This window comes from Chaetodon auriga, chromosome 3 (assembly GCF_051107435.1).
Source record: "Chaetodon auriga isolate fChaAug3 chromosome 3, fChaAug3.hap1, whole genome shotgun sequence".
In the NCBI taxonomy this organism is placed as follows: Eukaryota; Metazoa; Chordata; class Actinopteri; order Chaetodontiformes; family Chaetodontidae; genus Chaetodon; species Chaetodon auriga.
In genome coordinates, this window is record NC_135076.1 from 28,628,652 (window position 1) to 28,655,902 (window position 27,251).

At 45.7% G+C, this 27,251-nt stretch overlaps 3 protein-coding genes across 3 annotated transcripts; 2 read left to right on the top strand and 1 right to left on the bottom strand.

Annotated features, from left to right (window-relative positions):
* The first annotated feature begins 1,137 nt into the window (after positions 1-1,137).
* On the top strand, positions 1,138-9,803 carry LOC143318707 (uncharacterized). The gene is made up of 5 exons (XM_076727172.1): positions 1,138-1,189; positions 2,051-2,118; positions 2,656-3,032; positions 8,391-8,551; positions 8,800-9,803. Exons 1-5 carry the CDS (start codon positions 1,138-1,140, stop codon positions 9,375-9,377), a joined length of 1,236 nt encoding a protein of 411 aa, XP_076583287.1. The 3' UTR covers positions 9,378-9,803.
* Positions 9,804-11,308: 1,505 nt separating this feature from the next.
* On the bottom strand, positions 11,309-13,148 carry LOC143318708 (antiviral innate immune response effector IFIT1-like). The gene is made up of 2 exons (XM_076727173.1): positions 13,138-13,148; positions 11,309-12,617 (listed from the first exon to the last, which is right to left on the bottom strand). The coding sequence occupies exons 1-2, from the start codon at positions 13,146-13,148 to the stop codon at positions 11,309-11,311; spliced, it is 1,320 nt and encodes a 439-aa protein (XP_076583288.1).
* Positions 13,149-13,985: 837 nt separating this feature from the next.
* pomgnt1 (protein O-linked mannose N-acetylglucosaminyltransferase 1 (beta 1,2-)) lies at positions 13,986-26,856 on the top strand. Its single transcript, XM_076726732.1, has 22 exons — positions 13,986-14,106; positions 14,312-14,555; positions 15,051-15,153; positions 16,093-16,208; positions 16,655-16,720; positions 17,030-17,143; positions 17,260-17,377; positions 17,517-17,615; positions 17,755-17,882; positions 18,178-18,248; positions 18,554-18,629; positions 19,011-19,094; positions 19,245-19,286; positions 19,452-19,510; positions 20,449-20,521; positions 20,606-20,734; positions 21,199-21,324; positions 21,533-21,597; positions 21,707-21,751; positions 21,855-21,990; positions 22,268-22,377; positions 23,271-26,856. Exons 2-22 carry the CDS (start codon positions 14,436-14,438, stop codon positions 23,350-23,352), a joined length of 1,962 nt encoding a protein of 653 aa, XP_076582847.1. The 5' UTR covers positions 13,986-14,106; positions 14,312-14,435; the 3' UTR covers positions 23,353-26,856.
* The last annotated feature ends 395 nt before the right edge of the window (positions 26,857-27,251 follow it).

Below are 27,251 nucleotides of genomic sequence, written 5' to 3' on the forward strand. Positions count from 1 at the left end.
TTTCCTGACGTTAAATCAGACTAAACCTCTCCTGTTTTAGGTCAGTTAGGATTACCCAAATTATTTCTATTTGCTAAATGCTGCAATAATGAGGGAGAGAATATTTCAGTGAAGTTGTTATTACTTCCTTTGACGTCAGAGGTTTACATGCACAAAGATCACTATGTCTTTAAACAATGTGGGAAAGCCCAGATGATGAGGGAGGCGTGGCTTTGGGAGCATCTGATAGGTTAGCTGGCAACATTTGAGTTAATTGGGGGCACACCTGTGCATGTATTTTAAGGCCACACCTCAAACACACTGCTTCCTTGTTTGACATTATGGAAAATCAAAAGAAATCAGCCAAGATTTCAGGAAGAGAATTGTGGAGCTCCACAAGTCTGGTTCATCCAAAGTAATCACAAAGTGGTTTAAGGACAACAAAGTCAGTGTTTTGGAGTGGCCACGACAAAGCCCTGATCTCAATCCCATAGAAAATTTGTGGGCAGAATTGAAAAGACGTGTGCGAGCGGGGCGGCCTACAAACCTGACTCAGCTGCACCGGTTCTGTCAAGAGGAATGGGCCAGGAGTCCAGCAAACAATTGTGAGAAGTTAGTGGAAGGATACCCAAAACGCTTGACCCACGTCATACAGTTTATAGGCAATGCTACCAAATGCTAAGGAAATGTATGTAAACTTCTGACAATTATCTTGACTTCATTCCCTTGTCTCTTCTGACTGAACTGAACCTTCAGATGTACTGTGTTAGGAAATACAAACAAAAGAGGAAGAAAAAATAATGAAACTTCAGCAAAGAGAAGAAGGTAAAGAGACCCAAAAAGAAATCATACTGATTTCAGAGCAGCAGTTAAAAGTATTTATATCGTTCTCTCTATTTTGATTGCCATCCCTGCACGAGAAAACATCACTGAAATTAAAAGAGGGTGTGGGAAGGTGTGTTGACATGATGATTCGGAGAAAGAGGAGACAAATGTCTGAATTGTCAGACTGTTAAAATGGGAACACACCCAATCTCTGAGGTTTTGCATCTGTCGTACATTTATTCCACACCTGCACAGTATATAAAGGACAGCGGTGCTGAGCAGCTGTAGTATCACCATCCAGGAAAACTAATCTACAGCATTTACCTGTTCGTCATGATGAAGGTGATCCTTTCTCTCGCCCTCATCTTGGCACTCTCCAGCACAGGTAACTCCACTTACTCTGACATGAGAGTTTCTGCAGGTGTCAAAGTGTCTAATTTAAAACTTTTACCAAGTTCGTCACTTTAACAAAACCAATTGTAGAAATCAGTTGAGATCTTACAGCTAATATCACCAAAACAAATCTCACATCCTGGAAATAATTTAACTGAACCCCAGAGGTTGAATTCATGTTACAGGACAGATCAAGACAATTTAGGACATTGTATTGTAAACTCATCACACATTCATGTCATCAAATCATCATCATTCATTCAAGAAGAAGAAGTTTTCAGCCTTTCCAGACCATTGAAACACTTCAGATATTTAATTTGACATTTCAGATGTGATCATCATTCACTGACTGTTTTTCTCTCCGTTACAGCTGGAGCACTTCTGTGTATAAAATGCAAAGATGACGCCTGTACAACTGAAGTAGTGACACAATGTAATACAGAGGAGATGTGTATAACAGCTGCTATTCAAGGTAGTCATTTCATCATGTACTCTATTTTCAGTCAAGTACGAGTGCTGTGAAGTTCTGTGTTCTTTCTGCCAACATTAACAATCTGCACCTTGATTTAACAGAAACTCCATTTGGAAGTCAGGAAATCATCAAGGGCTGTGCATCGTCCGCCATGTGTTCAACTGAAGAAATGTTCACATATTCAGTCAACTTTGGGGATTCAGGCTCAGTAGCAAATGCTAAGTGCTGCAACACGGATTACTGCAATACATTTCGTCTACCTTGTAAGTACAGACAGATCAGTAACTTATTTCAGATATTCTGATGACATGTTCTGTTTTCATTTTCCAACACTTTAATGTTCTCTCTTCCTCTAATAAATGATGTGTTTTTCTGTTTCAGTCCCTGAGACTCAGGCACCAAATGGCCTAGAGTGTAACTCTTGCAGCACCCCTGATTGTGACACTGGAGTACAGTGTGCGGGGGAGGAGGACCGCTGCTTTACAGCAAACGGTGAGTCCTGATTTACTACCTCAAAGTACTTCAATCAAATTAATACATGTGAGATCTGCAAAATCAACTCATGTACTTTTACTGTATACTTCTAATCCTCTGCATTTCACTGCACCACATTTAAAGGGAGCAGTTACTTTACAGATTAAGATTTTGTGAGATGATCATGTCACATTCTGACACTAGAACTTATGAACTTTTACTTCAGTAAGTTTTGTGATGGACGACCTTCATTCATAATAGAGTATTTTTGCTTTGTGTTCTTGCTTATTTCAGTCAAGGGAAATTTGTGAACTGACAATAATAGAGTTTGTCTTGTAAAACAATGATTCTTCATCTGCAGTGACAAGTCGCTCCACCACTTCAGCCCTTGGCTGCATATCTGGAAACCAGTGTAAAGCTGTTGCTGACCTGAGCATCCTTCCTTTCCTACCAAGTGCTGGCGACATCACTGAATCATCCTGCTGTGACACAAATTTTTGTAATACTCCCAGAGATACTCCCACCCCAACGACAACTACAACTCCCACCCCGACGACCACAGCTGCCACCCCGACAACCACAGCTGCCACCCCGACGACCACAGCTGCCACCCCGGCGTCCACAGCTGCCACCCCGACAACCACAGCTGCCACCCCGGCGTCCACAGCTGCCACCCCGACGACCACAGCTGCCACCCCGGCGTCCACAGCTGCCACCCCGACAACCACAGCTGCCACCCCGACGACCACAGCTGCCACCCTGACAAACACAGCTGCCACCCCGGCGTCCACAGCTGCCACCCCGACAACCACAGCTGCCACCCCGGCGTTCACAGCTGTCGCCCCGACAACCACAACTGGCGCCTCATCAACCTCGTCAACTGCTGCCAGTGCTGCCTGCTGCGTCAGACTTGTTATGATCCATCTGCTGCTCGGCCTCTTAATCTTTACATTGTGTTAGAGCACAACAGTAATGGAGGAAACACCTTTGAAGCCACCAGGAGGACTCTGACTGGACCTTTTGAACCTGGACTTGGATTCACTTTTTGCTGCCATCTTTGGCAGTTACAGGTGCTAGACCACATTCAGGGGAAAAGGGGACGGAGTCTGGGTGAAGCTGAGGTGGGACAAGGAGGCAGCAGTGTAATAGAAAAAAACTCTACATGTACATGTACTTCTTCACAGCTTTAATTGACTTTGTACGTATTTGCTGGGGGTTTTCACTGTCTGTACTTCAACTGGATCATTATTTATCTTGTTTTGTTGCAAATTGAACAAATATAATACAATAGCACTGTTTGAAATTAATTTCAGACTCAGTGGGAGAATAAAATTATGCTCATATTAAAAACAAATGAATGCATCACGACTTAATTTCATGCTTCAAGTTTCATCTGGTGACTTTTTAGCTTCTTCTCGACAGTTTCACAGTACAGGAGAAACCACAGACAACAAAGGTGCTGCGGTGCCCTCTCCTCGTAGAAACAATTTACTGCATGATGGCAAGTCTGCATGAGATAGACATACTGCAGTGCTAATCGTGCTGCCATCTACACCGCTGTACTATTGCTCTGTTTACAGCTACACTTACTGGACAGGGTTTCTGCAGGGTTCTTCAGGTTAAGTATTAAGACGATCAATGCTATGAAAGAGTTTCCTAAAAAACAATGTGTAGACTCATAAAAAAGTAATCCTTCTCAATCAACACTTATTACCCAGTAGAAATGTGTGCTGCTGTGTTTATCTGTAGAGATTTTCTTTGTATTTTGCTGCGGTCAGGATGTTTATGGGCTGCAACCTTTGTGCAGTGAATGAGCAAAACAGCATCAGTTAGTAATATCTTCTAAAGGTGTTTCTGGGTAGAATCCCCTCCTTCCCAGCGGCAGCAGAGCCCATGGTGTCAGCTCCATCCTCAGTAGCTGATCTGACTGAGGACAAGTCACTCAGGTCTGAAAGTAAAGTGCATCCATTGGCAATATGATAGATCTGCAGAGACCAGAGCTCCAGCAGACCCAGTGTTTTAGATGTGCGAGCTTCATACCTAGCTAGCTTCAGTGAATAATGTCAGAGTAGCCATTCTCACACCAGCTATATGTGGCTGTGTATATATGCATAAAAATGTGTGGAAAATTAAGAAAAGACATCATGTATCAGGCTGTGACAAAAAGTCATGAAATAGGTTGTTTGCAGTCACGTGACGTTAAATTCAGGTGGAAGGCAGAAAGTGAAAAATGCAATGGACGAGATGGAGGAAAGTTCTCATTGGGCAAGTTTAGATGAAATTATGAGAGAAAGGTATAAACAGAAAATCAGAACATATGTTACTGTGACCTTTACGTTATGACGAGGAACAATTTTTCAACTGAACTGAAAGATTTGCTGCTGTTGAGTCAGCAGATAAAACAACCAGCTGCTCATTCAGACGTCGTTCTGCTCTAGAAAACAAATGAAAAGTCTGGAGGCAAACAACTTTCTTGGGAGCAGTTGGGTTCACGACCTCGGGACCAACACCAAGGGTTTGTTCAAGGGTGCGTAGCTTTTACTATCCTGTGGATTAACCGAGCAGCAAACATTCAGCGCTGCGGTGCTCAATGTTGATGTTTACGCTATGGTTGTTTGCGAGGTTAACCACTCACAAAGGTCGCTGAAATGCCACCAAAGACGTGGATCTCGAAACAAGACAGGGTACGTTATTTACCTTGACTCGTCTTATGTGAAACTGTCAACGCTGATTTAACAAGTGTTAGCCGTGTTGCTTGTAGCTGTTACTTTAAATCTATCACCATAGATTTAGAACAATAGCTAATGTTACACCATTTCCGCTCATTAGGCGACTCGGTTGCTCCCAACTGCAGACAGTTAACAAGACATTTTTTCCAGCGTTTTTCTGTCAATTTCTTGAATTTTTCACCCTTATGAACAACAACTTCTGGTACTCAATAAAAACTCTTTGTGGTTTCTTGGTTTGATCAATCTGATCAATCGTAAAAGATGCAAAACATCAGCAGCCATGATCATGCGCCAATGGAAGAGGGATGAACTCATGCTGCGACGTACATCGTATGAGATTAAACACCCTATCCCACCTGAGCTGAGGAAACCCTTCTGTGGTCGTCGCGCCGGAGCCAAGCTAAAGGCTAGGAGGTGGAGGTACAAGCCGATTCTTCCATTGATTATTATGGGAAATGTCATCTCTCTCGCGGGACAAATAAAGGAATATTGATTGATCTCTCTCCCTAATAAGTGTGAGGAGCTGGAGGCCCTTATGAAAAACGAGCAGATCTATCACGAGTGCAGTTTGTATTGCTTTACTGAGACCTGGCTTACAGATATTATCTCTGACTCCTGTGTGGATGTACCCGGCTTCACGTTGGTACGTGCAGGCAGAGACCCAAGAGAGTGTGGAAAAACTAAAGGTGGGGGTTTGGCGCTGTTTGCAAATAACAGATGGCGTAACCCTGGTCACATAACAGAGAAATATAAGATTTGCTGTTGTGATGTGGAGCTCGTATTGGTCAGATTAAAACCTTGCTATGTCCCGCATCATCACTGTTATTGTTTACATTCAACCTCGAGCAGACCCGGTAGTCACGTGTGACGTCACCCAAGAAACTGTCGTGAGATTACAGGCTGTACATCCTGATGCACTCATTATCATATCAGGAGACTTCAATCACATGGACATTAGCCCTCATTTAGGAGGATTTACACAGTATGTAGTATTCATATTTGATTGAATATAAGAAAACTAACTAACTGCATCGAGTGGTTGTGTTTTATTGTGTGGGTTTGTAGCTAAGAAGCCAGCTGCCGGGTTATTTCTGTGCGCGTGTGTGTATGTGTGTGTGTGTGTATATATATGCCTGTGAGGGGTGTTGCAATCAAAGTTTTGTTCGGTCTACACTTGCTGTCTACTGAATGACAAGTGAAGTCTAAGTTTAAGTGGGAAGCAACCAAATTTACAAATTAACCACATTAACAAACAAAATAATTTAGCTGCCAAAAATAATTCAAAGAAACAAAACAATTTAACAAAAACCAATGTACACAAAATAATCAGAATTATTCAAACAGAATTTAAGATGCACTTGATCAAAATAAAGTTAACAGCAGTGAATGATATAACTCAGAGATAACCAAACGAAAACATCGAATGAAACGAATTAATTTAATGCACCTCACGGGGTGACAAAATGAGCAAATGAAATAACTGAACAAAAATGAGAAAACAAGGGAGTTAACCCCACAGATCACACACATAAAACATGGGCCCAAGGAAAACGGGCTGAGAACATCAGCATAAGCAGTTATTTTATTTTAGCTGCACGAGCCCGCTATCCACGCCAGCCACGCATGCGGCGAGGCAACAGTGTAGTTGACAGCGGCAGAAGCAAGGCAGTAAGGCAACAGCCCAGAGGAAAGCAGCGGCAAGCAGCAGAGGTTCCCAACCAGCAGCGTCACACGGCCCACCAGTCAGTGTCTGCCAGAAAAATAGAAACAAACTTAATTTATTCAAATAGATAAATAAAAAAAAACCTAAATGTTGAGACTGCGAGAGAGAGACAGGTTGACATGCGCTGTACATACCGATCAGGCTGCATCAGACCACATGTGGAGAGGAGGGGAGAGCCTCACGTTCAGCTGGCTGCGGTGGCAAACTGCGGCCGCCAGTAGGCCACGTGCGTCAGAACAGGAATTCCCCCGCGAGCTGTTACGTCGGCACCGTGTCTGACAATCCGCCGTCTGAAACTAAACATAGCGACCGATATAACAAGGATCAGCATCAGACGAAATCAGGTACAAATGCAAGACAGCTACTGCCGCATTATCTGCACCAGCAACGGTGCGAAGGAGGATTGAGCCAATCAGCGAGAGGGCGACGAGATGGGCAGTGCCTCCCTGTGCGGGGTGGCCTCAGGTGCTGTGGGGAGAGCAAGGCCGCACACTCACTTGCCATCCTGCTACACGTCGATAGACGAGCTTTGCGGCTCTTGGTGAATTTCGGCCTCTTCTTCGCTTGTTGTCGATGGTTGTAAGTCTATGGACAGTGGAGGACAGTGAGGACAGACTGGACCTCTTCCACTTACAGGTAACATGAGAGCTGCGTTTTATGAGTTCATGAATGTTCTGCGGGCTGGATGTGACCCGCAGGCCGCCGGTCCGTGATGTGCGTTCGGTCTGGACTGAGTTGCGTTCCGGTCCGGATGTGGACCAGGTTTCGGCTTTAAGAAGGCCTGGTCTAAGGTTTTAAAATGCTGCTGTTTAATCAGGTTGAAGGATATTCGGCTCTGTTACATCCTCCTGTCCTTCTGTTAGAATAAACCTGTTCATGATTCTTTTGGTTTGCAGAAAGCTTTGGACTGGTTTCTGTCAGTCAGTCTTACACTTTTCAACATCCTGCTGTAAAATGCTTCATCTCCTCTCTCACGTGAGGAACGAGGGTCAGAGATGTTGAGGGTTTCTGTCGTGCACCTGAGGACGTCACATGTGGGGTCCACCAAGGCTCAGTATGAGGGCCCCTCATGTCTCTTCCACACGGTGTGAAAATGACCGGCTGGATGTAAAATGCTGATATTTGAGAAAAACTCTGAGAATGAGATCAGTCTGTCTGTGAAGTGACTTATTACTGAATTCATCAGCTAAGTGCAACAGCTGTTATTGACTCAAACACATTTGGTATGACAGAATGAGCCCAGGAATAAATTCAGCTAAAATGCTTAACACAGTTTCTGTGTTCAGCACCACAGCAGACACTTCCTGTTGTCTCATATGTGTTCACTCATTGATCGCAGTACACCGTCTCTCACCTGGATGCTCCTCAGCACAGGTGACTCTACGCACGGCTCATTCAGGCTTTCTGCAGGCCTTACAAATGTGATGCTAGTTAGATTTGAGGGGAAAGTAAAAAGCAGTGTGGAGTTCGAGAGAGTCTGAGGAGTCCTGCGCCTCCCTGCATCAAAGATGCAGATCTGCACACTTTGCAGAGGTTATTTCAGCATCATATGAAACACGAGGCTCAGATTTTATCTAAAGACTTGAATAGTTGAACCGCTGCATTTACACAGTCATTTCAGATGTTTATTTATTATTATTTTCTGATCATTTTTCCTTGTTTGCAGCTGAAGCTCTGACAAGCACCGGTGGCAGCAGCTCAGTGCTGCAGCAGTGTGACTCTGATGAGGTGTGTGTTACAGCCGTTGCTTCGTTGGTCCACGTGTGTTTTTTAACATGAAACATATTGCGCTTAGGCTTCGACAAAGTCCATCAGTTTTCATCGGCCACCATCGGGTCCTGTGTGCCGTCCTCTCAGTGCGCTGGACGCCCTCAGGTAGTGTCGATGCTGCTGTGAAGAGGGCTGCGTCTCTTCACTGCAGTGACACAGATGGTTGCAACAACCAAAACATATCCTGTGAGTATCTTTTAATGGTATTGAATTATTTCTGGATCTGCAAAGCACAGCAAGTGTTCAGGCACCTGTTGATGATTTTGCACATGTGATGCAGCTCCTGTCACTCTACCTGAGCTGCAGTCCCACAGGCCGTCACACACAGCTTCACATGACTCACTGGGTAATCTGTTCTGGAGGAGGAAGTCAGGAAACAGTCGAATCACTTCAGAAACGTCTTGAACTCGTTGTGTGCTCCTGATCTTTTTCAGACCCTGATTTGCAGACAGAAAACGGCCTGCAGTGCTTCACCTGCGCTGATCCTCACAGGCCTGCCTGTCACACGTCGGTGCGGCGCGTGACCAAGCAGGACCGCAGCATGAGTGGACGAGGTGAGCGCTCACGCTGCACGTTGATCAGACAAAACGCGTCATTTTGTCGTCCACAGTGGGGAGTGGAGGGACCGCCGTCTCGCTCGCTGGCCGCGTGTCTGCAGACGCCTGTGAAGCTCTCTGAGTGGGCGGCTTTCATCATCTACCATTTTAACTTCATCAGTCCACCGACATGTTGCAAAACCAGCTTCTCAGCCTGGATCCTCAAACTGAGTGCGGCTCCTTTGCTGCTTGGTCTCTTTGGCCTTGTTGTCTGCTATATAATGCAATTTTTTTTGTCTTCTGGTCCTCTGACTTCTTGCACTCTGTCTTGTTGCTGCTGTAACGTGAATTTCCCCCATTGTGGGATAGATAAAGTCTATCTTCAAGGTTCAAACCAAGAGCAGAATGTAACCGAGCTGAGAGGCAAACGGCAAAAAATTAAACAATTTGAAGCACAAACATCTGAACCCCAATAAAAAAACTGTCCAGTTTATTAGGTACCCCTCAATAATGCCGTCCGATCCTTCCAGATGTTCAGTTTGCTCAGTGTGCTCACGTCTGTTTCCATTATTTAGCCTGTCCTCACTGATATAAATGGGGTGGACAAAATAATGGAAACGCCAGGTGTACGCACTGAACCAGTAACTAGTGAATATGTTCAAAGTTGAGACGTTTTATTGGAGACAGCTGGAGCAGCTAAAACCTGTTACGTAATGAGTGAGAGACAATTGTTCTATAATCTGTTCATGTCTGTATGTTTGGTAAAACATTTTTAAACTACAGCTCCCAGTTGTTTTCCAGTTTGGTGTTTTCATCAACGTTCATGCTGTCGTCGTTTCATTTATACTGAAGTCACATTTCAGAAAGTTTAGTCCTCTAAATGCTCCGTATGAAAATGATCATCTTTCTTTTGGGTCACATACATGTTTTTGCTGTAATTGAGTCATTTAGTACAAGTAGATGACTCTAATGTTTACTCATTATTTTTCCGTCGATGTTCAAACTGCTAACAAACGTTTCTGATCTATGAATAAATGGTTCCTGGCTCATCGCTCTTGTTCATTTTGGAGAAACTAGACTGAGATGCTGACAAGTTGAACCTTTACTCACTGAGGAAAAGCAAAAGGGGGAAGATGACTGTGTATATGGGGACAGGTAGTATTCTTGGCCAAGGTCCTGAACCCCGAAACTGCCCCCAATGCTTCACCATCGGTGTGTGAATGGATAACGCTCGTAATGATTAATTGTTCTATCCAAATGTGTGTGTGAATGGGTGAATGCAGACTTTAAGTGGTTGTCAGACTAGAAAAACGCTGCATAAAAACAGTCTGTTTACCATTTATGTAAGATCGTGCCTGTATACTCTGTCTAACTGATGATTAACTGTGCTTTCAACTGTGATTCACAGCTGTAAGACTTCCTCCGTCCTCTGCTTCTGTCAGCTACTGATCGTCTCCAGGAGAGAGATCTTGTGAGACATACAGATAGAAATATTCTCTCGTGGTCAGAGACACCAGAGTAAGCATTCATTCTGACTGCTGGCAGCTCGGCAGGGAGGTAGCATAGCAGTCGTAGCAACTCAATGTCATCAAGCGGGTGTCGGGCCCAAGTGCAGAACCACCACAACGCGGGTAAAGCTTTTATCAACTCTTTAATCTTGAATCGGCAGGACCAGATTAGCAGCAACAACTATAGTCTATGGTATTGTGCAGGGAATACAACCTCCAGCGATCACAGGCAGGCAAAGACTTGGGACGTGCTGAATACAAAGTCTTTAAGTGTGGCAAGCACCAAACACTCAGGCAAACAATGTCCAGGAAACAAAAAGCGAGACTCGTGGTCGGGGACAAAAGACGAAGGCAGTTACCGGGGAACAGGCGTGGTCGGAGACATGCAGGGTCAACAACGGGAGATCAGTCCAAGATTCAGCTGGAGAGTCTGGCCACCAGTGAGTGTGGCAGAGCAGCTTATATAATGCGCTGATTGCAATGAGTCTCAGGTGTGTGATCAGGTGAGCAGGCGGGTGGGTGTGGCTGAGAGTAGAGAAGTACTGAGGGCACCGGTGAGCAGATGAGGAAACAATGGCAGCAGGTAAGACTGTGGCACTCGAGCCTGATGGCCGCACTTTTCAACGGTTAAACAAACCAATAGGAAGTGGTCTTCATTGGGCTCGTAAACAGGGCCCAGTTTGACACCTCTATTAGAGTCCATCAGAACCGGACAACACCAGGTAAAAGTCTTCTTGAGATGCAGCGTCATAACAATATTACAACAGACGGCATTAACACAAAGACACAACGCAGTGAAGGTGTGATTTCTCAAGACTGACATGCAGGATGCTGCACAGTAGAACACTTTATTAATAATCAATGACTCTGCTTAGTCTGGATCAGTAGCCGTTTCCTCTTCAGACTCCCAGTCTTGCCAGAAACGCCTCAATTTCTCCACACATTCGGTTTCTGTTTCTGTCTTTAATCCTCTCCAGAATCCTGATGCTCTTCTCTCGGTAGAAAGAGTGTAACGGTATCTCAGCGGCTCTCATGTGATATTCTATCGACCTGTAGGTCTCCTTTCGGATGGCATGTACATATTGTGCATAGTAGCTGTAAAGCATCTGGAGCCCTTCAGGGTCCAAGTCGCTTTCTAGCAGTTCCTTAAATATCTGGTCAGCTTCAGCTTGGTGGTTCGACTGTCCGTATATGTTTGCAAGAGCTATTTTCCTCTTCAGTGAAGATTGTGGGTACAGTGAGATTACTTCTCTGCAGAGGGTGACTGCTCTGCTGAGCATGCTGGTCTCCGGGGGACTGTCCCTGTGCAGAAAGATCCTCATCTTGTAGCAGAGTGCAGCGCACCTCTTCACATAACGTTCATCCTGATGTCTCTCCAGAATCTCCTCTGCCAGATCAATAGCCTCATCCATAGACACGTAGATTCTGTACAGCCTGAGTAATGGTTTGAGTCCACTGTAACTGCTGACGGGTTTTCTTAAAACCCTTCTGGCTAATGCCCGTGCTTCATCTTGAACTTTTTTTCCTCTCTTAGCGCATGCCTCAAGGTAAAGAGTAGCAAGGTACAGGTTCTCTGGATCGTGCTCCTTGGCGATTTTCATTTTCTCCAAGATGTCAGCCTCCAGCTCTTTGCTGCGGTGGCTGGCAGCACTGACCAACCCGATGACGTGGCTGGTGTGCCACTCCACCACATCCGGCTGCATCCTGATGGCTCTCTGGAAGCAGTCTGCAGCCAGCTGCTGTTTGTCTCTGCTGAACTTCATCAGGGTCCAGGCTTTTTCGGCGTAGATCTCCGGATGGAGCTCGTCCTGGGATGGAGATGGATATTCGCTCACCAGGGCTTCGACCTTTGACAGGTAAGTCTGACACGCTGCTTGTTCTCCCAGGTGGTGGTGCAGCCAAGCCAGGTTCCCGTAGTTCACCACTAACCAGGGACCCTCATCCGAGACGGTGTTTCTCATCTGGCGGAAGGCCTCTGCGGCCCTGCTGAAGAAACGCCAGGCGTCATCTTTGAGCCTCAGCTGGTCGTGGATGTACCCCTGCAGGTTGTAAATGTGACCCAGCCAGCTGTATCCCTCCTCATTGCCGATGTCCTGCAGCTTGTCCCTGAGACGGAAAAGTTTGGACCTGCTGGGGTTCAGATCCCAGGTGAAGTGACACTCCAGGGCCTCCAGTTTGGACTCCAGGGCCGACTGACTCTGAGCAGCACTGATGGAGAATGAAATGAAAAATATTAAATCACATCTATAGTACAGTCATATAATGTCCACTGAGGAGGGCTAGGCTAATCATCTCATGCAGAGGAAGGAAGAAAGGAAGGAAGGGAGGAAGAATGGATGGATATGGATGTGAAGGAAGGAAAGGAGAAGAAAAAGGAGAGACAGACTGTGGAAAAGGGGGAATAAGGTGGGTATAAATGTAAGAAGACAGAGGAAAGTACCAAAGGAATCAGGGAAGAGACAGAGTAATCCATAATATTAATCATATCAACAATGTTACTTATCACAGATATGAAACGCAGACGCTGACACACCTCATCATGCAGCTGTTGGTGTTCTAAATATGCGTCTCTGCTTTCCGCTCCTTAAGTACGGTGCTGCTTTTGGGTGCAGCACCATAAAATCAGTAATGTTCAACTTCTATGGCGTTGTAAATGATCTCATGTTGAGCGCTGGATTTGGACTCTGTCTGTACTCAAGTTGGAAAAGCACAAGAAGTCATGACTCACTGGAGCTGCATGGAGCTCAGGTGATCTGGATTTTTCCTAGACATTCAAATCCTAGTCTTGAAATCCCTCCGACCATCAGATTTTTAAAAAATGTTGCACGATATAAAAGACTTTTGACCAGTTTTTCACATTGCAACTGCTGTTCAGTCAAAGGTCGTAGCTAAAAATGGTGTCTCCTCACTCAGAAAAACTTTTAGGTTATTTGTTATGTCTGTGCGGGGTCGTTTTTCCCTGAATGCATTGTAAGTGACTGCAATGGGCCCCCTAACCACCTGTGTGGTGGTGATGTGTTTTTTAATTACCTTAATACACACTTGTTGATTTGTTAATATTCTTGAACATGTTCAAGGTAAATGTTATTTATTGTTTTTATGCATCATGAACACCTAAAAGATCCGTGTTACTCTTCGCAAACATTTTTGTGTAAATATGTTTATTTGTTTTCATATTGTGCTTTTTTTTTTTTTTTTTGTTAATTATGAGTTTAATTGATATTAAAGTACGCCTGGCAATTCATTTTCTTTCAGGAATATTAAAATGATGGGGGCTTTAAGCCACTGCCACAGGGGGTGATGGTAGTTTGGCTTTGAACGAGCAAACAGAGATTGAAATATAATGAAAAAGGTTTTTTTCAGTCTTTGAGGACACGTGGAAACACGCGCAGTTAAACAACCTTTTCAAAGAGCAAATATTCACCCTCATATGATAACCTGCTCGGAAAAATGAATGAGGCAATTTCTTATTTGCTCTGTAGGGGTCCGTACAGAGCCCAACAGCGTTGATACTACAGAAAACCATAGAAGAAGAAGGTGGTGGTTAAAAAAACTTCGTGTCTTTTAAAAGAAGAAGAAACTTGATGACGTTGTTTGCCTGCGACAGAGACGCCGTGCATGTAGCATGTAGCATGTAGCAGCAGTTACAAGCGACTTTGCGGGATTCTGTTACTGGTTGCGAGATTAAAACGATAATGTGAGTTTTAGTGAGGACTTTGTAAGGAGTCAGTTTAATATCTGAACCGAAAAAGACACTTTGAGTGTGTTAAAGTCCGGCACAGTGAGCTAGAAGTGCTTAATTACTTGGCTGGTGTACAAACAGTCAGCTAGCTGTCGTTAGCTGAAGTTGGTGATCAGCTAACTTTATTTCTGAGCCTTGTCGTGCTTTGTTTGTTCTTCAGATGACGATGTGACAGCCAGACGTGTCTCTGTGCTGTTGCGGAGCAGTGCATGTCCCGGCCGCAGGAGGTGGAGGAGGGCAGGCGGAGGGTCTGAGCTGTGCGTCGGCGGCTGTCGGTGTCCGGGATGGAGACCTGGACCCCCAATCCCCGAGCCAAGCCTTTCATCCCTCGCCAACAGAGAAGCTTGTACCTCACCTGGAAATACAAACTAACCAACAAGAGGACGATTCGTCGGTTCTGTCAGGTAAGTCAAGAAGCCGTTGATGGTTTGTGTGGCTGCATGGAGGTCCCATTGACTTACTGTCTGCAGAGCATCGATGTGAATATTAACAAAAACACTTTCAATTAATGAATCAGCACTCGGCCACTTTTTCTTCTTTCCCACGTGGCTGTGCATTCACCTAACCATTTTTTGGATTTTTAACGTTTCAACTGCTCAAAATTGAGCCTCCATTTAGTGTTTCTTTGCCTTGTCGAAGTTACAGCAAACATCACTGCTTCTAGCCTCATTCACATTTACGTTCAGCCTTTGTTCAGTCATGTGTGGAGGCAGGTTTTTTACTGTAATCTGATCTGAATGCTTTCTCAGTCTGCGATGGGCGTGTGCACACACTGCTGCTCGACTACCACAGGCTGTGACATTAACCCACCTGTCAAACAGAACTCAAACATCCTGATGAGAAATGCAATAAGTTCAGATTTCGAGGCGAACTCTGTGTTTTCTTTCCTGCTCCCACAGGCTGGCGCTGTGCTGTTCCTGCTGATCACTGTCATTGTCAACATCAAACTCATCTTGGACACGAGAAGAGTAGCTAATGAAGATGCAGCAGCTCAAGAGTATGGTGAGAAATGTGTCCAGAAGAAAAGTGGTGACTGTCTTTGTGTGGTCAGGCCATCAGCTTTTTACCTCACAGTTTAACCTCATTAAGGAGCCAGCTGGTCTGAACCCTCTGGAAACTTCAGGGTGGAAGACTGGAATTTGTTTTCTAGAAGTTCAGTGAGTTTCAACAATGATTAGTGTCAATATGAGGATGTAGATCTGTGGGTCTGACAGATAAAAATGGCTTTAAAAAAAGTATAAATCTGACCTTTTTCTGGCTTTTCTGAATCTGTTGTCGAGGGTAAAACTTCTGCTTCTGCTTACAGAGATGTGTCCTATCAAACCTGTGTCGTGTACACGGGCTTACACATACACACACGAAGACACATATGACACGCACACAACCTCCAACTCAACGCCTTCGTGGCTCCCACCCCCCTCCCTCCCTTGTCGCAGTTGTGAGGCACTCAAAGTGGCTGCGTGCACGCGCCCCCAGTGTCTGTACTGCGACACCTACCCTCCCCAACTCCCCCCACCCTTCCCACATGTGCAAGTCCTTGAGATTTTGTTGTAATGTCTTACTATGTTGCTTATGTGCCGAGGTGTTTTTTTTCCCAACCCCACACTGTGCCCCCCCCCACAGGAGCTTAGTTTGGGAGTTGCTTTTTTTACCCTCTTCCTCCCTCTTGTTTTTCCTCTTTCACATCTAAGTAAACGGGGCGCTCTCCATGTGTGCGACCCACAGTTCTCCCGTTCCTGTCCTCCCCTGTTGTGTCACTGTCTTTTTTGTGTTTCTTTGACGGGATGTAACTGAAATGGAATTTCTCCTTCGGGGGATCAATAAAGGCATTCTGATTCTGATTCTGATTCTGTAACTGTTTGAGACACTGTTGTGAAAATGTATTTCATCTCAGCGTGGCTTCACTGTGGAGAACCTAATCTTGGTCTTGTGCTCCCACAGAGGACGCAATACCGAACATGGAGACGCCACGCAGGCCGGCTAACGGGCGCAAGGTCTTGGACATCGAGGTGTACTCGAGCCGCTCCAAGGTGTACGTGGCAGTGGACGGCACCACAGTGAGTTCAACTGGTTGATTGGCTGAATGACTGGTGCCCAGTCAAAATCAATAATTCTGAGAGATCTGGGAAAGCAGCAGTGTTGCTCAAAGGAAGTCTGATGGTACGAGTTGGATGCTAGCCTCCAGGTTAACCACACTTCTGCTGGACTTGGATAGTGAGATGGCAGCGTTTCCCACAGAGTGACAGTCCCACTGTGGGAGGGACAGATTTTAATCCTGGGTTCGGGTTAACACCCACCCTAAAGTGTGAGGGCGCATCAAACCCCCTAACTGTGGTTTCAGCTGAACTAGGCTAAAGGCTAACTGGAACTTTGTACCAGGGATGATTTGTCTTCTCATTTGACTCTGGGCGTGATGGTAAATAAGAGGATTTACCCCTTCAAACGCTTACCTGTGCTCTGAAGTCCAGCACACAGGTAAAACCTGTATGTTTATCACCTGCAGGTGCTGGAGGACGACATGCGGGAGCAGGGCAGAGGCATCCATGTGATAGTCCTCAACCAGGCAACTGTAAGCGTTTAACCTTTATTCTGTATTACAAATGCTGACAAATGACTTCTTTCATTCGGATTTCTAGCTTTTATTTGTTTGTATTTTTTATTAAAACATCTTTACTCATTGAATCCATTGTTTGGCTGCGCTGGAAATATTTCTACCTGTGATGTTTCCCAGCAAACAGCAGACAGTAAATTCATGGCAGTGTCCAGCTAACGAAGAGAATTTAGTTTCATAAAAACACTTTTTAATTAAATGGCATCAAATCAGAAAGATCAGATGAATCTGTGTGTGCGTGCATTGATGCCTGTTTTCCTGTCTCAGGGTCATGTGATGGCCAAGAGGATATTTGACACCTACTCTCCTCATGAGGATGAAGCCATGATCCTCTTCCTCAACATGGTGACCCGGGGTCGAGTCCTCATCTTCACCATAAAGGTCAGTCTCTGCTGCTGTCTCGTGATGAATTGTACTCATGTTGTCTTCATGCATCATGCAGACAAATTTAAAGAAAAGTGACTGAATTAGTGGAGAAACGTGTTTTTGTGCTGCAGGATGAGGGAACGTTCCACCTCAAGGATGCTGCTAAGAACCTGCTGAAGAGTCTGGGCAGCCAGGTGTCCCTCAACCTCAGCTGGAGGGACATGTGGACTCTGGTGGTGAAGAAAGGAGGTAGAGGAGCAGCTCTCACATGTTTTGAGATCTCCAACCTCTGCTGTTGTGATAAAGTTGTAAAATCCTGACTCATAGCACGGTGTTCTGGTGTGTTACTCCACTCACACTGATGTTTGTGTGTGTTCTGGGGTTCCAGGTCAGGTGTATGGAGAGAAGCACTCCAAGTCTCCAGCTCTGTCCACCTGGGGAGACCCAGTGCTGCTGAAGACGGAGGTGCAGCTCACTGCTTCTGAAGGTAGGATACAGTTCAAGCATCCTCGGACGAGTGTAAAATATGTCTAATTGCCACAATCAGAGCTACAGCTGCTCACCTGCTGGCGGTAGAAGATTTCACACGATGTCTAACAGCCCGAATGTGATGGTCCGTCCTGCAGAGGCGGAGTGCCACTGGGCAGACACCGAGCTGAACAGGAGGAGGAAGATCTTCTGCAGCAAAGTGGAAGGATACGGCAGCATCTGCAGCTGCAAAGACCCGGCGCCCATCGAGTTCAACCCTGACCCGGTAAGACTCAGCAGGACTCCTTACTTTCACCTTTCATTTTTCACACCGGTTGTCTTCCTGAGCTGCACTTAATAGAGAAGGACAGAAGAGACTGAAAGCAGGCAGCTCAGCTCGGTCTTCATTTGCCCATATGCGCACCTGACTGTTTCAAGTCCTTTAAACCAACCAGCCAGTGGTCTTCAGAGGTGCTGATTGGTGGATTCTGCCTGTGTGTTGAAAGTGAATTTGACTCTCATTAAAACTCATCGTGAGGTCGTTACAATGCGCAGCTGACAGTGACTTTGTCTTTCTCCAGCTTCCCATCAATAATGTCCTCAACGTCCCGGTGGCCGTCATCGCAGGGAACAGACCCAACTATCTCTACAGGTAAGACCTGAAAGCGAACGACACCACCCATCACCGGTCTTTGATTTGCACTTTTGCTTTTTTGCATTTCAGCATATGAGTTTTAGCCTTAAACTGATGAAGATAAATGTGCCGCTCAGGCAGAAAACATTCCTCCAAGTCAACTACTCGCTGCTGAGTGACTGCTGTAATGAGCTGCTGCTGTGAACGCAGGCTGAGGAAAGATGGCAGCCGGTTCGCCTTTGGCAGTCACACAGCGATGCCGTTACCCTCGTTCGTCTCCTGTGACTGAGAGATAATCACGACCGTTTGTCGTCTGTTTCCAGGATGCTGAGGTCACTTCTTTCCGCTCATGGCGTCAACCCACAGATGATCACAGTCTTCATCGATGGATATTATGAGGTACCGGGTTTCAGTTTCTCCACTGACACCAACACGACGGCACTGTGGGTGTAATCCTCAGAACTTAATAAGAGACGGTCATGGTCACACCAGCGTTTGTGCAGGACCCGAGTTACAGCACTGATACCAAAATTATACTTCATTTTATCAAGAAGTAAAAGTCAAATATTAGATGTTGTCTAAACCCAGGAGCCACACAGGAAGTGACACTAGACAAAAAGATGTTGATTTCGATCGGGACATTCAGTGCCAGCAGTGTTTGATCCAGACCTCCAAACTGGGCTTCGGTCCTCATCCTGAGCCACGTGAGGCGACTGTACATCCGATCACAGGAGATGAGATCATTTCAGGCTGTGCTGACACTCACCATCTCTGCTCCAGGAGCCAATGGATGTCGTCGAGCTGTTTGGACTGAAGGGGGTTCAGCACACACCCATCAGCATCAAGAATGCCAGAGTGTCTCAGGTAAACTCAGGTCGCTTCACTCCAGGACTTTTTTGATGATCTGACCTGAGACGTCAGTAAATGTTTGGAGGTTCAGCCTCGTTTCACGTCAGTAAAGTGCGACCTGCTTCTGTTTCTGTTGTGCAAATCAACACGTCTGCTCTGTCGCAGCACTACAAGGCGAGTCTGACTGCGACCTTCAACCTTCACCCAGTGAGTACTTTGGTTTCCTTTCAAGACAAACGGTCAAATCGTTCACGTCACTGATGAATGAGAAGTAAGATGTGTGTGAGGTTGATGCTCAAACACAGGCTGTAAAACGAGGGTGACGTTTTTAGTTTGCATCTTAATTAACGCGTTTTTCTTCGTTTTCACCAGGATGCAAACTTTGCCATCGTCCTAGAAGAAGACCTGGACATCTCCATCGACTTCTTCAGGTACGTCCTCCAGAACCATCGAACACAACTGAAGACACGCTGAGAGATTATTGTGAGCAGAGTGGAAACAAGAGATTCATTGATTTAAAACAAACTAACATGAGTTGCAGCCTGAGTTGTCTTCGCCTTTAAAGTCTTATTGGGCTTTATAGAAGCTCTGTTTATCATTACTCCCTTCATGTCATATATTCTCTTGACAGCTGACAAGAAGATAATCTAATATATATCAGTAAATGTGTAATTTAATTATCAGTTGTTCTTAAATGTAGATTCTGTGATGGTACGTTTGGTTTTGCCTAGACGTCACACTATGAACAGAGGGCCCTTAAACTCTGCTGGCAGAATCACCACTAGGTGGCAGTAGATCCTCAGAGATGACGCAGCCGTCGGCTCTGAGAGACTCTGCCCTCCTCTGTTGGACGGCTGCCTTTGAACGGTGTGTTTTCTGTAAAAGCTGTAGCTTCCCTCCTGGGCTGAACGACCTATGTGAAGCTCAGACGTCACCTCGCTCGTTTTAATGCCAGTTTGATCTCTGAAACGAGCGTCAGCCTCTCTGTTAGTGTTCTGGAAAGCAAAGCGTGGCCTCCTGTTGATAAAAACAGGCCTGTGGTTTTTTGTTTGCTGCTCTAAACTCAGCTCTTCCGACGGCTCAAATATAAAATGATCTCATCTTTATGTGGATTCATTTATTGATTTACGATTCGTTCACTTTTTTTGTCAGAATCAGTCGGCTTCCCTCTATTACACAAACTGATGTAGTGACTGTGTAGTGTCCTGCAGGGTCCAGGTAAACCTGACACTCGGCCCCAGTGAACAGAGCTCTTCATGTTACAGGAACGAGAGCGCCAGAGGACAGTTTGTGTCATGATGTTGTTCTTAATACTGATGGAGCTGCTTTGAACTGCACTGATGTTGCTGTTTTTTTTTTTTTTTTGCAGTTTTCTGAGTCAGACCATCCACCTGTTGAATGAGGATGACAGCCTGTACTGTATCTCAGCCTGGAACGACCAGGCGAGTACCGACCGCTTCGCCCGCTCATCCTGAAGCCTCCACCGTCCTTCTCCGTCTCATGCTGCTGCTGTTGTTGTTGTGCAGGGCTACGAGCACACCGCGGAGGACCCGGCCCTGCTGTACCGGGTGGAGAGCATGCCCGGCCTGGGCTGGGTGCTGAAGAAGAGCCTCTACAAGGACGAGCTGGAGCCAAAGTGGCCGACGCCTGAGAAGGTGAAGGATTTGTCTTTAATGTGTTTAAAAGGTTGTTTTCCTGCGTCGTGTAGCAGCTGTCCATATTTTACATCCGTGATGACCAAAGTTCGTCCATCACAGTCGCTCAGTCAGACCAAACCAGAGCTGTACGCAGAGTAAATATTAGACTTCTCTTCATCCGGTGGACACAAATGCTTTCACAACAAGGATTTTATCAGGTGATAATCTGAATTTGATCATCTAAATCCAGGTTTAATCCACTGTGAACTTGTTGGTCAAAAAGCATTATGAGCTTTACTGTTAGAAACAAAACGACATCAAACATGTTGTGAAAACTGTTCGTGATGCTGGATGTCTGGAACATTTACACATTAAAAACACCAAATGACTGTTGACTGTGATGGATTATAAATCTGTCACATAGAAACGAAAACAGTTTAGAAGAAATGAGGCATCATTTGGAACATGTGTGCGTCTTGCAGCTGTGGGACTGGGACATGTGGATGCGAATGCCGGAGCAGAGGAAAGGCCGAGAGTGCATCATCCCCGACGTGTCCCGCTCTTACCACTTCGGCATCATCGGCCTCAACATGAACGGCTATTTCCACGTGAGATCTGAAAAAAAAAAGAACTTCAGGATGACACAATTCAGCATCAGTCGACCCTGAAAGACCTAAAACAAACGCTTACTGTGAAGTGTCGCTAATTAAACACGAGAAGGGTTAAAACTCAGCAGCTAGAAGGAGACCAGATGTGTGTTTTCACGTCATTTTTCAGGTGAAGCTCTCTGAAGTTTTCATCGTTTCTGTCTTATAGGAAGTTTACTTCAAGAAACACAAGTTCAACACTGTCCCCAACGTGCAGCTCAAGAGTGTCGACAGGTGTGTGCACGCAGGTCACCTGACTTCAGCTGACAGGTGTTTGTACGTTTTCATATTGTGAACTGTGAGTGAAAACACAGCGACCGTCTCTGTGCGCTTGTTTCCACAGCTTAAAGAAAGACGCTTACGAAGTGGAGATCCAGAATCTGCTGAAGTGAGTGAGACACGGGGGGACACAGGGGGACACAGGGGGACACAGGGCTGAGACAGATGTCACACAGTTTATGATGTGTGTGCGTGTGTGTGTGTGGTTGCAGGGAAGCGGAGGTGCTGGACCACACGAAGAACCCGTGTGAGGACTCGTTCCTGCCGGACTCTGAGGGGAAGACCTACGTCATGTTCATTAAGATGGAGGCGGAGACGGACACATCCACCTGGACTGAGCTCGCCAAGGTACTGGCTCGGCGCAGGAGCGTTGGCCCACGTCAGCGCTCGTGTGTGTCTTTGCCCGTTAACCGTTGGGTCTTTGACGTTGTAGTCGTGACGTCCTGCACCTTTAGGTCAGAGCTGTCCAGTAATATCCAGTTGACTGTCACGCTGTCCATTTTTGTCTTTGTTGTTATCGATATTGTCTCTTCAGTGTCTCGTCTTTGTCTTTGGTTAATGATGAAGCTTTGCTGTGAGGAGCGGGATCACTCAGATCCTTCTTGTGTCTCTGTCGTCCGCTCAGTGCCTCCATGTTTGGGACCTGGATGTCCGGGGATACCACAGAGGCCTGTGGCGGCTCTTCAGAAAGAGGAATCACGTCCTGGTGGTGGCCGTGCCGATCTCCCCGTACTCGTAAGTAAAGCTCGAATTGTACGCGTCCAGCCAGGCAGACACCCAGTATGATATAAACAGAGAGGCGTGCCTGTCTGCTGTCCAGGTTGAGGCACATTATGGCCTTAAAACATCCACCTCTTCATAAACCTGGGCTGACTGTGCCGCAGGAAGATGCTAAATCTTTCAAACTGAAGCGACATGACCGGAGAAAACAGAGAAAAAGGGCTGTAGAAAAACCGACAAAACCCAGAATGCACTGCACCACACCACACCACTGGACTCTCCCGCTGGTGGGTGACACGCGAATGTTTTCAACCAAGAAACAACATGGCGGCCGTCTGGTCACAAACTGCTCGTGTTACAGCAAAACCTGAAATAGGAAGCGTGAGCAGAATGATTCGTATCTGCAGCTCTGTGTGCCGCCAACATGTGTTCATTGACATATTCTGCTCACGCTGCAGTGACACAAATCTGGGCGAAAAGTTTCCTTTCGAGCACGTGAAGCGTAAGAATGCAGTTGAGAATGCAGCTCTGGCTTTTACGGCTTACACGACGACAAGTGTAGTGGAAGTGAGTAGGAAGTAGGAAGTGAAAATAGAGCTGCTGTTCAAAAGCAGCAGAACTCGTGATGTCGCCCTCAGAGCACATCCGGGTTCACCCACTGTTTCTTTAAATGGCTGCAGCCTGAAAGTTCAGCGTCTGACTGTATTTTTTGTCTTCTGTTGTCTTAAGTTTAGTTTATTTGCAGTAAAGCAGTAAAAACAATTCTTGATTCATGTCTCGGAGCTTCTTTATTTGGAGACGGAGCCGTTTAGCAAACAGAACAAATGTCACAGTCTTTCCCTCTCTCATCTTTTACCACTTCCTGTCCGCTCTGTCTCTGTCCTCCTGTCTCTTTGTTTCATGACCAGTGTGAAGAAACCAGTCAGTGTCACTCCCATTCACTTAGAGCCTCCACCCAAAGAAGAGGGAGCCCCGGTGGAGCAGGTGTAGACCCGCTGTTACACTCAAACACACACACTTCAACCAGTCCAGGCCTTAACTCTTCTTCTCTCCACCAACAACCACTAATAATCCAGCCTGGACCCAAAACCGCACAACTGACTTGTCCTCCATGTTGAACTTGTGTCTGAGAGGATCCTGGGAAATGGAGTCCTAATGTTTCCTAAACAAAAGAGGGATTAACATTAAGTCCGTCCACAGCTGGAGGAGGGACGGTTAAAGTGACTCACAACCAAAACACCACGTACGACACTACACCACCGTCAGCCGCGGGCTGATCTGAGCTCAGTCTGCGCCGCGACTTTTCAACAAGGTACAGACACTCGTTTTCCTCCGTCGGTTGTGTTTTTTTAACTCCTGAGTGCTTTGACCATTTTGTAAATACGTTTTAACTTATCGCTATTTATTTTACACCTGTCAATCAAAAAGGAGTTTAATGGTTTGTTTGCATTTTTTTTTAAATCCACTTTTATCAAGATAAAAGCATTTTTTAAGAGCCTAACGTTTACAGATAATAATGTATATACATGCCTATATATATTTTTTGATGAAAAATTTAAAGGGTCAGCGTATTTTTCAGCATTCGGTCTCGAGTTTGAGCGAGTTGATCACGGCCCTGTGGGTCTCTGCTGCGTCAGCTGCATGAGGGGAAATCAACGGTGGCTGAAAGAGACAAAAAGGAGAAAATATTCACGGATTTAACAACATGTACTCGAGTTAGAAAGAGCAAAACTGAAACTCTGAGGCGCATCTGGTACAACACAGCGACGCTCCGCACCGACAAGAACAAACAAAGTACTTTTATTGTGTGTTCCTGCTTTAAATTTGGAAAATATTCGTGAAGTTCTTCCACAGCTGTCAAAAAAACAAAAAAGTGGCTCGTTTTGTTGACTGTTTTAGCTCTTTCTTCAGGAAAAGTATTGTTTTGTCTCAGTATTGAAAATTTAACATTTACACTACAAAATAAAAGTGGAAAATTACAGAAAGTTGAAAATTTAAAATTTAGTTTGCCTTTTCCTGCATCACCATTTGCTTTTTGTTTGTGAAATACTGCTTTTATTCCTCTAAAAAAATGCAGCGTAGCGTTTACTGTGTGTTCCTGAATGCAGCACATGTGTGAGGGACTTTTGGCTTCTCTCAGCCACCGTAGCAGCTGGAGGCTCAAACATTGAGCAGAAAGCAGCGACCGTAGCCGGTTGAACGCTCGACATACAGACAGAATCCAGAAAGCTGATTTTTAGCCGTCAGACGCTGAAACCTTCAGGAGCGACTGACGGACGTTTAAAGAGTCTTCCTGTCTGTTGTGACTTCAAACGTCTGCTGTCACTGAGCAGAAAACGGCAGCAGGTTAACTCATCTGTGTGACGGTGGTCTTTGTTCTGTCATTCGCCTTATCTTTCATTGTGTCCTTCATCTGCGGTGCAAATGTTGGAGGTTTGTTCCAAAATGTCGTCAACAGCCAAACCGATAAGTGTGACCGTGGCCGCTGCCGCTCTGTCAGGTCCGTGATTTCAACTCCCACTCAGATACACAACGAGCAGCGCTTCACCTTTTCATCAGATCACTGATGCTTCTGTGCTCCTCACTGAATTTTAGAACCACTTTTCCAAGACGACGGTTAATTATCTCATTATCTAAAGACTAATAATTAATTTAGACCTCATGCTCATGAGGCAGTGTTTTCTTTGCTGGATGCGGTTTTTTCCGAGCAGCAGCACTAAAATCCAGTTCATGATACAGTTAATGTAAGTGAGCGAGCTGAAGGACGCTTTTGAAGTGTTTCTGGAAATCTTTCGCAGGCTGTCCTCTGCTGTGCTTTGATTGGTCAGCCTCTGTCATGACCTCAGCTCCGTGGCCCGCTGTGGGCCGACTGAGCGTGCTGTCCGTTCGTCATGCTTCATCCACACGTGCACAGTGATTTTCCAAACGTAGCTTTTGTTTGGTCGGCACGCTCAGGACGACTCCGTCCAGAGTCTTGTCCGATGTCAGAGAGAGTCGTCTCCTTTGTTAACACGGGGACATTTTGTGTGATGGTGGATGTGGTCAAAATAGTGCAGATGCTCACGGGGCTTTTTTTCATATTTATGCATAAACGCAGTTCCTCCTCCTCCTTAATTGGGGAGCAGAGGCGTCAGAATGTGCCTCAGAGTTCACTGGATGTAATCCAACAGACCCACGCCGCCACATCGCTGGTTTTGGGTGAGACCTGGTCGTAAATTTACGAATCCCATGATGCAGGATTCCGTATCAGGATTCGTAGTTCAGCGGTTGGACCTCTAGTTTCAGCTGCTAACAGCTTTTTTTCAGGCTTCTGATTGGCGAGTGTGGCTTTAGGGTTAAGGAGGGAAAGCACCGAAGCATACGTGGACTGACGTCAGTGTCTGCATTGGTTACTGTGTCGTGATTCTAATCAGGGGTCACATACATGCTCTGAGGTCACAGGACCACCTGCTGCTGTGAGCTTTGATGCTCTTCATGTTTGCCATCAGCTCGTTTGGATCCATGAGAGAGAGACGGCTAACACCAGCTAACCCTGCTCGCCTTTATAATGCAGGACAAGCGCAGCACTGACTGCTGCTGATGACTCAGAATAAGAAAACTAAAAGTGACACTGTGGGAATCAGCGCTAATGTTAGCAAGCTAGGCTAACTAGCATCCACCTTCTGAGTGGGCACTGGTTAGCCGAGCTTGTTAGCACTTCAGCCACAGAAAACAAATTTGGCAGCGTGGTGGTCTTCTGGACTGATGAATGTTGAAACGGGGACAAAAACTGTCTCGCTGTTCGGCGGCGGTGCGGGACGCCTGTAGAGGATCGCGAGCAGAGTCCAGTCCTCCTGTGAAAACTGACAGAATGTGTCCTGTAGCTGCTCTATATGGGATATTTTTTTATTGAAAGCATTATGCTCACGACTTACAGTGTTAAACTCATTTCAATCGTTAATATACTACTTATGGATCCTGACTGGGGACCACAGAAATCCTTTCAGTGTCCACGCCAGCTGTGGTCTGAGTGTGTCTTCACGTCACAAAGGCCCATTGTCATCGCTCACTTCACCCAGCTGACGTGAAAACTGTACCGACTAATTGAATGAGCGCGTCTCAGTGCAGCTCGATCAGCGTTTGGAGACTCGTCTGGTTTCAGCGTGTTTTCATATTTAATGCCTGCAGTCAGACAGAAGCACTTCCTCCGCAGTGTTAAAGCCCGTCGTGACTGATCTAACGTCCGTCTGTGTGTCGGAAATTTCAGTTTAAAGAAGCTGCTTTTTCATTTCACTCCACTTTTCGTATGCGAGCGTGTCTTTGTGGGGTCGAGACGGTGAAACTAAATCGTCGTCTCCTCAGCAATTCAGCTGTTTAACGCTGTGAGATAATTTGGAAAATACTGGAAGGTACGTGGCTTGACGATGAGGGCGTGTGAACATACTGTAAGTTTCTGACTCTGTGTGAGTTCCTTTATCTTTTGTCCTGGAAATGAATAAAGATGTTTTTCCTGAGGATTCCTTGTGTTGCTCCTTTCTTTCATTTTGAGGCCTCAGCCTGCTGTATGATGCTGAAATAATTCATACAGAAGGATTTATTATTGGTGCATATTATTCATGGACAAACTTGGAGCGCTTGTTATTCTTAGCTCAGATTTTTGTGCTCGTGTAGCCTTGTGCTGCCTGCAGATTTCCCAAGAGGGCTGCAAGCAAAGCAACGGTGAGAGGAAGCGTACGCGGCGAGGGAAATGTATGCAAATCCTCGGTGCTCGGTGGGTTTCCGCAGCCGCTGCGGTCTACCAAGGACAAACGTGGCTTCCTGCCCTTCCAGCTCTCACTCTCATAACCTGTGATGTAATAAAGCAGAAAAGCTTTGGCTCCGGGGCGAAAAACATCTTGAATCGATATAAA

Coding starts and splice junctions, on each gene's coding strand:
- LOC143318707 (XM_076727172.1), top strand. CDS start 1,138: ATGATGAAGGTGATCCTTTCTCTCGCCCTCATCTTGGCACTCTCCAGC. Junction 2,119..2,655: donor CCCCTGATTGTGACACTGGA/GTACAGTGTGCG, acceptor TAATACTCCCAG/AGATACTCCCACCCCAACGA. Junction 3,033..8,390: donor AACCTCGTCAACTGCTGCCA/GTGCTGCCTGCT, acceptor TATTGCGCTTAG/GCTTCGACAAAGTCCATCAG.
- pomgnt1 (XM_076726732.1), top strand. CDS start 14,436: ATGGAGACCTGGACCCCCAATCCCCGAGCCAAGCCTTTCATCCCTCGC. Junction 17,378..17,516: donor TCTGGTGGTGAAGAAAGGAG/GTAGAGGAGCAG, acceptor CTGGGGTTCCAG/GTCAGGTGTATGGAGAGAAG. Junction 20,522..20,605: donor TCTCAGCCTGGAACGACCAG/GCGAGTACCGAC, acceptor GTTGTTGTGCAG/GGCTACGAGCACACCGCGGA.